Source organism: Cyprinus carpio, chromosome B14 (assembly GCF_018340385.1).
Source record: "Cyprinus carpio isolate SPL01 chromosome B14, ASM1834038v1, whole genome shotgun sequence".
NCBI classification, from domain to species: Eukaryota; Metazoa; Chordata; class Actinopteri; order Cypriniformes; family Cyprinidae; genus Cyprinus; species Cyprinus carpio.
Genome location: NC_056610.1, coordinates 17,929,856 through 17,940,953, shown reverse-complemented (window position 1 = coordinate 17,940,953; position 11,098 = coordinate 17,929,856). Strand labels below are relative to the sequence as shown.

The following is an 11,098-nucleotide window of genomic DNA, read 5'->3' as shown; positions in this document are numbered from 1 at the left end:
CAATAGATCACCTTTACATTGAACTTGATATCTAGACATATTTCTATGCATTTCATGTTATTTATTTATTGTATATGAGCATGTACACAACACATCACTGTCTTATCGTGGAAAGGTTTATGTGGTTGTAAAGTCTTTGAACAGAGTTTTGCTCGGGTCATTTCAGCCCACACATCAGAGCCCTGTACGATATTCTTTCAAGTGTCCTTCTACGACGCCAAAGATGACAACAGCGAATCGATAACGAGGCAGAAATGAAAAGAAGCCGCCGGTCTGCCCCCGAGGCATGAAGATCTTCGAGCGACCCCTTTTTCTGAACTTTAGACATTCCTTTGCAGGCTTTTTCAGCGTGAGAAAGCAAAGGCTCCAGCTGCTGCCTGATGAAGGTAAGAGCGATGCAAGGACGCGTCTCTCCCACAGAACCGCTGTTGGGATGAGACGGACGTGATTGACATTCACTCTAGAAATACATAAGGCTTCTTCAATTGTACTTTAACGCAGGCTAGGTTTGGAATCCTGTAAATTATTTTGTCTGTATAAGCTGCAGGCTATATTGTTCTTCGACGATTAAAAAGTTCTTGATTTAATTACTTATCTATATAATCATCAAAATTTGTGATTTTTTTTATCACTACATAGATGATTTTATAAAGAAGGGAATACAAGGTATTTGTGGAACCATCTTGGTTATAATAGGAAACTAAAAAGAGGCAGATTTGGAAACGAGGACTGTGGTTGATTAATACTTATGAATTCGTATTCAAACAATTACAGAAAAAAAAAATGGAAAAGAAACACTTTAGTATTTTGAAGCAACAATTTATATAGCCTACACTTCGCACACGGAGGATGGTGCATGTGGATGGCGATGAGATCGGGTTATTTATTTGCAACAACAAAAAGATGCACATTGAGTTAGTTTTTGTTTGATATATTTGTATCAGGTAATTGCAGTAGATAATAACAACAATCGGCGTGCAGAATTATAGATAAACATGCATGTCATTTTAGGCTCCCAGGCCTATTAATGCTGTGACAGAGAGAGTGGGGTATTCCAACACAGGCTGGGGAATTCCCCCATGGCCGAGCGCATTAATTACTTGCTTAATGGGTGTATGACCCACAATGTAAAAAACGGATTAGGCGCGTGAAACATCCGTCCGGTCTGCCTTGCTCGCGTGAGATGCGGATGGAAATCAGTCCGGTGCACGCGGATCTTTAAAGATCATTTGCATCCAAGCCAGCTGTTCACTTCATTCCTGACCGACACAGTCTAAGCACACACACTTTTCAGCAGAAGTTAGTGTTTTTAATTATAGCAATGTTTTCAGTTAAAATGTATTAGCCTATTATAAAAATCAAATCAAATTAGGAAATCAAATTAAAACTGCTCAGTTTGTTGTTAGCCGATGATCACCATCGCATTCTGCAAATAGGCCTAGACCTTTTCAGTTTTGGATGAAAACTAAGTCAGACCGTCCAGACTACCTGTGTTAGTATATTATGGACTCCATACAATAATCAAAATACCCTAATAATAAGCCTTGTTCCATTCTGGTAGCTATAGTTTTAAAATAGAATTCGATATAAACAATAAAATAATATATAAATGTAAAAATAGACCTTTATAGCAAGACAAAAAAATGAAGCTTTAAATTATTTTAACCTACATGTTCATTTCAACACGTTTCATTTTTGGATTTTTTTTATGTCAGTTGGTATTTCTGCTATTTAATAACATAAGAAGAAATTAACTTAAATTATATGATAGTGGCCGTTTCAGTTGCAGCTAAATAAATAAAATACCTTAATTTGATCCACATTCAGCCACGAGTGTATTCGTGTTCGTCGGGTTAAATTTGCTGGTTGAATTAACGTATTACCGTGTTTTAATGGCTAATTTGTTGTCTAATTTAGCCTACCGTTTCGCATCACAAAGTTCACCGTTCACACACACTCGACGTGTTGGTTGTGCATACAAACACACCCACTGTGGCACGCATGCACACGCACGCGCTTATACACACAAACTCTCACTCACGCCCACGCGCTGACAGTCAAAGCTCGTGAGAGGGGGAAATGCACCACTCTCTGCGTCTTTCTGCGGAAAAAGTTGCAGTCGTGGAGCCTCTGCAGAAAATATGAGTAACTAAAGAAACTTAGGAGTTTGTAGTTTAGACACTCTGGTTTGAAGGTAACTTATGCCTGTTTTCGCGTTCTTTAAAAGAACCCAGATATATCCCTAATCGTTTCCATTGAGGAAGAAGAGGTTACGCTCGTTTGGGACCTGGTAGCAACAGTTTATGCACCCGGACAACATCAAGGGCACAGATAAACTTGTTCAGAGGTGTGGAATTTATCTTTTTTTAAAAAAGAAAAAGAAAATCAAGACTGGCAAGGCTGTAAAGCGCCGCTTTTCAACAACCACTGGTAAGTGCACATGACACCCTATCTTGAATGTGAGATAATGCAAGTGAAGGAATTCGTTCCACCTCTGGGTTGCCAGCCACGGGTGATCTTCAGCTTTAGTGCAGTTAGATGGAGAGACTTGATAAGTGATGTTCTGGCAGGTCTCACCTTGACTTTGCAGTTTATTATAATATATCGTTAACAATGTGAGTGAGACAAACGGGACTAGGACAACATTATAGTTACAGCGTGTAAATTACATTAAAATATATATTACTGGTTAGCATAAGCAGAAATAAATTGTGCTAACGAAATTTGCTTTCACAATTAGCATTCAACCTTTTAAATACTGTTTTAAAGTGCTTTTTTAAATACTCGTAGCAACATTCCTAAAATAATATTTTTTGTTTTAAAATTTGCGATGAAACGGGCAATTAAATTAAGATTTAATTATTGAATGATATGATAAAATGATTTTGAATAATAATAATTACATATGATCTAAATTTACATTTATGCAAATGCAAGGTAACCAGTTATTTTTGAAGATAAGGCGCGCTTGTCTTGTAGTTAAAATTTTGTAAACTAATACAGTTGTTTCATTTTATTCGTTTATATACCAATAAATCAGGTTAAATTAAATTTAGCTGAAAAAAAGATTCACACACACAAGCAACACTGAAGTAAATCACTTTATTAATAAATTGTTTAGGCCCGCAAGACTCTGAGAACATCATATCACTATCCTTACTATTATGTTAAAACAATGTTACCGGTTTAAAATAAAGAAAATAATAATAATATAATAATATGTTTTGCTGTTGTGTAGACTAAATTATAAATAGACTAAAAATACTAAATATAAGTACTAACTAATATATTACAAAAATCTAAACAGGTTTTGTACATACATATTTTCATCTGTTGATGTACTTGCATTGATGTAGTCCAAGTTATAATCTTATGCACTTATGACATGTGTAGTGTTTTGTTTCTTACCTTTTCCTGTTTGAAAAAGTACCTTGTAAGAGTAAATATTTGGCATGACATTTGTATTAAATTCGCGTAAAACAATAAAAAAAACTATAATAATAATAATAATAATAATAACAACAATAGCAATTATAATAACAAACTTACCAATATAAGTAGTCCAAATCAAAACGGAAGGGATGCCATGAACGCGCTCAGAATAACGAAAGACACGACTTTAATTAGCCATTTCAAGGCCTACTTTGTTTGGTAGATAATTTAGACAATTAATTCAAATATTTTCATAACTTTATACTAGCATCTCAAAATCGTATTTAGATGAATGACTTACACCCTCACACGAATTGCATATTACGCGGCACACATATACAAAGAAACGCACACAAATTTAATTTCCAGAGTCTCAAGCCTTTGACTAAAGGCACAGATGCCAGGCAGGTGATATAAGGGGAGGGCTAAAGTAAAGCGTTGCATTCGGAGAGAGAAAATGGAGAGGGAAAACGGTTAACAGCAGGATTGCATGCAAATTTCCGACTGAAATTATCATAAGCAAACAGCTGAAGCCTGGGCTAATAAAGGCCCATCTGTGTTACTTCATATCGGGTTAGTATAGAGCTGCGATAATGAATTTTGTAATATCCAACCGACAGACATCTCAATCAGACACTAATCCCCTGATTTTACCGCGGAATCACTCAACTTCTAGCGCTCAAAATGCTCTCTTTCTCTCACTGACACACACGCGGTGCATGGTCTCTCCTCTTTGTGCGTTGTTTTCGTGTGCGTTTGGAGACACGAGTCTTAATTAGGAAGGACTCGAGCAAGCGCTAAGGGATTTCAAAACAAATGATGAGGAATGTGCACATCCCATTACAGACAGGAACTATTCAATATATGACAATGGGTTTGAAATATAGCATCACTGAGTGGCCCATTCGGTCATGTGTGAAAACGGCCAACTCAACATTCTCAAACAGAAGTTGGCCTACACATATAATATAAACACTTTAATAAAATATAATAAACATTTCTCTTTTTTCACAGGTGCTCAACGTATAATCTAACAAATGGACTCCCACTGCCGCAAACTTGCATCAACGTGTGCTCAATTAGGTAAGAAGATCTTGGTGAATGACAAGCCCCCCTCCTTGTTAAATCTCCAGAGAAGATCTGGATTCATTAATGTCCTTGGCTGGTTTAATCAAACATCTCAACGTTGTCAGGCCTACATACAATACTAATCGCAGCTAGAAAAACTGGTCTATGTAAAAGTAAGGCGTTTGTAAACTACCTTTGGTGTTTGATGTATAACTGGTTATAAGGAAAGCGGAACCATTAGACGTTTATAGTCAAAGATGGACATCTGGTGGTAAGACAGGATCATACATGGATGCAAGAATGACTTTATGATACCCCGTAGCAACTCATTTAGAGGAATTTAGAGTTTTAAAGCAAAGTCTGTGTGATTTTAGAGGTTTATGATCTCTAAAATATCTTGAATTTGTTCAAATAAAATACTGATTCGATACTTTAAAATGCCTGGTGATGAAATGTAGCCTATCAGTGGGTAAGTGATCACGTGCGTCCTCAATGAAAAGATGTGAAAACGTGCCAATTAAAATAATACAAATGAGATATAGTTTACATTATAATTCAATATGATAGACTGTAGAAGGTAAATTAAGCACAAAAATATAAAAATAATTTTCTCCACTAGGCTAAATTATAATTTGGCGCACAAGGACAATTTTAACAGAAACGTAAAAAGACTAAATTAAAAATGTAAGGGAAAAACTGTGCAGGCTACAAGAATGTGTGGCCGGTCTCTAAATCATCTGGCATCTTCATTAAGCTAATTAAAGCAAACTAAGAACAAATCACAACACTTATTTAGCCGCATTAGTCCGTTATTCATTATATCCCATTTCCCATTGTGATTTAATATTGGCTATGAACTGATACAGATAGTTTATAGTATATAAGAGATAAAAGGAAAAAGTGAGCATAAAATGCAAACAGCAACGTAAGAGGGAAAAGACATTGGAGCGACTTGATTACCGACAATCTCGTCTCCTCTGCAGTAATATATGCAGCGCTTGTTAGATAGACTCTGGGGAAAAGTAAATGTGTAATGAAAGCCTCCTCGTGAGAAGGAATATACTAATGGAAGAATCTAATGTCGTCTTAATCCTATGGAAAGGCTTTGTCGTCTCCCTTATATTGACTGAATTGGTAATTAATGGCTCGGTGGTGCGCCATGGCCAATAATCCACAGCAGGCAGTGAGAGCGCTCTGAAGCATTTTGAGGGTCCAAAATAAATACAGAGCAATAATCTATTCCACATCTATCAGTGCGTTTAACAAGAATCGAGCTCTGCGACTCTTGCCTATATGGAATTTTGATGCGCACAATTAATATTTCTGCGCGTAACATATATTACATTTTAGTCTGTCTGAGGTCTAGAATAATCATGACATTAATTTAATTGTTTGTATATTTAATATATATTCATATATGTTTTATTTTAAAAATGAATAAATTAAAATTGAATGGCAAGTATGACCGAAAACAGATCTTTAATATCGTGCCGTTTCTGGGCGCAAATGCATTGAACGCGAGGTCACAATCTCATACAAAATGACCTGTGCATACAAGATTTGTCGGTTCCAGGATCTTATATTATATGCCATAGATTAATATCCAGTGCAAAAGCGTGAGCTGAATCAAAGTCAGAGATGGAGATGGTCGGGTCACTTTCATAAGCACCTGGCTGCCTTTTCTCTTTTCTCCGTGTTTTTTTTCCCCCCTTAGTGTGTTTGACATTTCAGGTGATTTCTCAGGACAAGCAGGGAAGCAAAGAAAAAAGAGTTTGTTAGCTCATTTAGTTACACTAATTTCTCACTTATTGAGTTAGCTGCAATCAGCTGCTTCCAACAATGAATTCGGGTTGCCCACTTCTTCTTTTGTTAGTTTCTTTTTTATATATTATACTGTGATATTTTTTATCTGAATGACAACTAAAATATCATCATAACTCTAAAAGAAATCCAACTAAAGCATTTTTCCCCAGTTATTTTATGATGTTATTATTATGTTAATAATCTTTTAATTAAATTTAAATTATATTTAATAAATTATTAATAGTTTTATTTAAAATTGATTAGGGCTAATAAATAGTTTTTATTTAAAAACAACAATGCAGTTATTAAACGTATGTAATTTTTTGCAATGTTTTGAAGGAATTTGAGACAACAACGTGAAGGAGCTTGAAGTCATTAAAGATGCCCATTTAAAATTCTTAAGCAAATAAGCGCCTCATCAGATTAAATGTAGCATACTCAGAAAAGCAAAGTGGGTGCTCTCTCCCCCGAAATAATCACGGGCACGAGGCGCACAAATGTACCTCGCCAAAGTGCTTTCAGTCCCTAAATTAAATTGTAAAACTATTGTGAGCAGGAATAAACTCAAAAATAAATATTTTTCTGATTTTTTTTCTCCTGTTTCTTCTATAGGCCTACAGTTAGAGATTTTATTTATTAATAGGAATGCATTACCTAACAGTCTAAGACTGAGCCTATTTGTTACAAATGAATTTGTAACGCGGTCTTTGATACCGTCAATTCATTATTGCGAAGAATCATCCAATTAACTTGACAAAAGCGGAACTTTCATTCAGAAATGAGCATCTTAGAGAGCGTCATTATACTTTTTAATTTTTAGTTGTGCCATTTGCTGAGCTTATTTTACTTTGACAGAAATCTGTGTTTGAGTTAAAATGATAATAAAACGATGTTTTTATAATACCTGTACAGAAAAAAAGAAAAGAAAAAAAAGTTCAGGTGTGCTAGGCTATGAGAATTTTTTTTAACCCATTTTGCTTTCTCTGAAGCCACTGGTGAACGCACAGCCTCTCTTTATTTACATGCTCTTTAAAGGGAAAAAAGACTGCATTTTCTCATTTCTTTGGGCCGTTTTTTAGTCGGTTGGCTATAAAATCTGTGAAGTATAGGCTGTAATGTTCCGTCAGATTGTGGGCGGAGTCTATGTGACGTCAGGACGCCCAGAGCAGCTCGGTTGGACGGAGAGAAGGACAGCTGAAATGAAGAGCGAGCGCTGTGATGTGCAGGAGAGTGTGTGTGTATGCAAGTGGATATAATATCACATACCTGTCCCTGTCACTCTGGCTCTCCTTGTAGCTCTCGGCTGAAACCGAGATATCTTTTACCGAGTAGAAACGAAAAAAAAAAAAAAACTTTAACTTTCTTCAGCACTGGTTTTATTTTATTACGATACCAGCCGTTTGAGGAGTGTCGCTTTGAGTGGTTTAAGTGAGAAAGGAGCACTGCCGACGCTTGCCGATACTTCACTACTGGACATTCATTTATTTATTTTATTTATTTATTTTTTCTATACATTATTTGTGACCTTCGCTGAGGAAGTTATATCTGCTTGCGAACCGTCCGCAAATCGCGTGTGTTATCCATGACCTCTATGAAGGATCCGCTGAGTTTGGACCACCATCAGCACACTCACCACATAACCGGGAGCAAACACACGCCGCTTACGATGGCCTCTAGTCTGCAACCGCTCCAGCGGTCTGTGGACTCCAAGCACAGGCTGGAGGTTCACACGGTTTCAGACACCTCTAGTCCAGAGTCCGTAGGTAAGCCCTGGTCCTCTGAAGTGATATTTAACTGGAGTGTTTTCGGGTTTGGTGTCAGTTATCATTAGGTGTACTGCCTATGAAAAGAACCCGTTTAAAATTTCTCCCTCAGTTTGAAAACAGTAGGTTACAGTGTGAGGCATGCAAATATATAAAGACATGGAGCTGGCAGTTAGTTGATTCATAGGGCAATTGAAGTATAGTCTACATAAGTCATGCCTTTGACAGAGCTTTATTTACTTAAATTGTGTGTGAAAATGTGGGCTTCTCACAAATGTTTACACTGCGGCATTGCGTTTTGAATGGAATAATGCAAACAGTCTCTACCGCTAATGCTTTTTTTTTTTCTTATGATGAGAAAGACGTGATGCGTTCATTGTGGGTAAAATATTTTTTAAACCTTGATTTTAGAACATTTGCGCTTGGATTTTTACAGGTAGCTATTATTAGCTTTGCAAGAAATTATTGTTGAACATTAGCGGTTCATAAGAAATTTAGTTCAAGAACATCATTTATTAATTTAGCCCGTTACGTTGTTACCAGGGAACCTACTTGTTACTATGATGTCAAATATTTTCAATTCAATAAAACGGAATTAGATTTATCACCCCCACACAGACTTCTCCAATATGTCAAAACAGAGCCTAAAGCGTAAAAATTGTTCCTCTTGGATTAAACATTTAGCCTATTTTAAAATACTGAATTACTTTGCATTGCAGAGAAAGAGAAGGGACAGAGTAAAAACGAAGATTCGACTGATGACCCATCGAAAAAGAAGAGACAGAGGCGGCAGCGAACGCATTTTACTAGCCAACAGCTCCAGGAACTGGAGGCCACTTTTCAGCGGAATCGCTATCCGGACATGTCCACCAGAGAGGAGATCGCTGTTTGGACTAATTTAACAGAGGCCAGAGTCAGAGTAAGTTTGATAAATGAAATGACAATGTAATAATATATAAAGCCCTATTTATTTTGAAAACAAATCCACAATTCAATGTTTAAATTCTATATTTTAAATATTAATAAAAAGTAGCCTAAAAGAAGTGTGTAAAATGTGTACAATATGCCTACTTAAAAATTATTACAAATTAATGATTATTATTCATTATATAATAATCTAATTATAATTAACTTGTTAGTATTGTTTTAAAGTTATAGTAGGCTATTTATTTAAACTATTTTGTTTAGGAAGACTCTTATATTTAGGCTACCTATTATTATAGGGATTCTACATGCTAGCCTATAGGCTACTATCTAAAATCGCGCTGTGTTAATTTGGGTTACATGCTGCTAAATATGACTTTATGTAATCATTTAAATATAAATCTGTCACTGTTTGGTTAGAGGCTACTTATGGGTGAGTCAAATTGTTTGCAATCAACACAAGTGACGCCCAAACGATGACAGACCTTAATGGAGTCACGCAGTCGCCTTTAAAGAGGTGTAAAGCTTGTATTTTGTGATTGTCAGTCTCTTGTTGTATATAGCCTACTTAAGGTTAGTGTGTCTCCGCCTGCTTAGGGAGAATACACATTTGAAGCGTCGGGCGGCCCACTGACCGCTATAAGACTGGATGTGTATTGGGATTCCCGGGATCAGACAAGATTCCGGGTGACTGATAAAAAGCGATTTAATTAGGGATGCTAACTGAGTTTGACACCACCACCCATATCATTTATCTACCAAAAACAAACCGAGCAGTAGCCCGTCGTGACAGCAATTCTGAAAACTTATAATCGTCGGTTTAATTGTTCCCATTGTGTCAGAAAATAATTAATTATGTAGTCTAATAAGAAATCGAAATTATTTTCTGCATTTGTTGCAGGTGTGGTTCAAGAATCGACGGGCAAAATGGAGAAAAAGGGAGAGGAACCAACAGGCAGAGCTGTGTAAAAACGGTTTCGGCCCTCAATTCAACGGACTTATGCAGCCCTACGATGACATGTATCCCAGCTACACGTACAACAACTGGGCTGCAAAGGGGCTCACGTCGGCCTCTCTGTCTACCAAAAGCTTCCCCTTTTTCAATTCCATGAACGTCAATCCGCTGTCTTCTCAGACCATGTTCTCCCCACCTAACTCCATCTCTTCAATGAGCATGTCCTCCAGTATGGTTCCGTCTGCTGTCACCGGCGTGCCCGGATCAAGCTTAAACAGCCTCAATAACTTGAATAACCTCAGCACCCCCTCTCTAAATTCGGGGGTTCCAACGTCGGCGTGCCCTTACGCCCCACCGACACCTCCGTATGTCTACCGGGACACTTGTAACTCCAGTCTTGCCAGTCTGAGACTGAAAGCCAAGCAGCACTCGAGTTTTGGATACGCGAGCGTGCAGAATCCGGCCTCCAATCTCAGCGCTTGCCAGTACGCAGTGGATAGACCGGTGTAAGAGACGATTGTAGAATTTACAATCCCGAATCCCAGGAACGAGAGACTACACTTTTTGTTTCAAGGGCACTAGAAGAATTAACCACTGAAACGCGTCCAATCCTGTGATGGAATGTCAAACGGGAATGGAAGGAAAACGCGCCATTTCCAATAAGATTTGTTCTCTACACTAGCAAGTGCACACTAGCCAGTGAAGAGTTTAGGATACCAGAATAAAAAAAAAAAGAAAAAGAAAAAAAAACTCATTTATTTTGACGTTTCAACTTTTGGACAATAATTGACTGAACGGTTGTATATAGGCTATACATATATCTTAATATCATCTCCAATTTGTAGAGGCGAAAGCTCTAACTCTTAAGCATTTTCGAGAATTCAGTTTAACACAGCATGTGGAAAACGTACAGGAATCATGTCTTGCTTGCGATCAAGGGAATGTACATACTAAACGCACCAAGTCGTGTGTGATATTATAAATTTATTATTAAATGTCTGTGTGAATATAGATCTAGAATAGCAACCCTGGGTAATAATACGCAAATGTTTCTGCGAAATGAACTTGGTTTTTGCTCTGTGTATAATATTTGGTACGGAATTTTTGTTTCGTTTCTCAACATCCCAAAAATAAACTATTGTGTTTTATTTAA

The 11,098-nt window shown here is 37.0% G+C and overlaps 1 protein-coding gene across 3 annotated transcripts; it reads left to right on the top strand.

The window, feature by feature from the left end:
* The first annotated feature begins 347 nt into the window (after positions 1-347).
* Positions 348-11,098, top strand: LOC109088267 (pituitary homeobox 2-like). 3 transcript variants are annotated; one of them, XM_042738299.1, is made up of 4 exons: positions 348-386; positions 4,447-4,515; positions 8,786-8,985; positions 9,892-11,098. In XM_042738299.1, exons 2-4 carry the CDS (start codon positions 4,470-4,472, stop codon positions 10,453-10,455), a joined length of 810 nt encoding a protein of 269 aa, XP_042594233.1. In that variant the 5' UTR covers positions 348-386; positions 4,447-4,469; the 3' UTR covers positions 10,456-11,098. The 3 variants fall into 3 exon arrangements, with proteins under 3 accessions (XP_042594233.1, XP_042594232.1, XP_018957985.2); XM_042738298.1 differs by lacking the exon at positions 348-386 and adding an exon at positions 2,044-2,430; XM_019102440.2 differs by lacking the exons at positions 348-386; positions 4,447-4,515 and adding an exon at positions 7,405-8,066.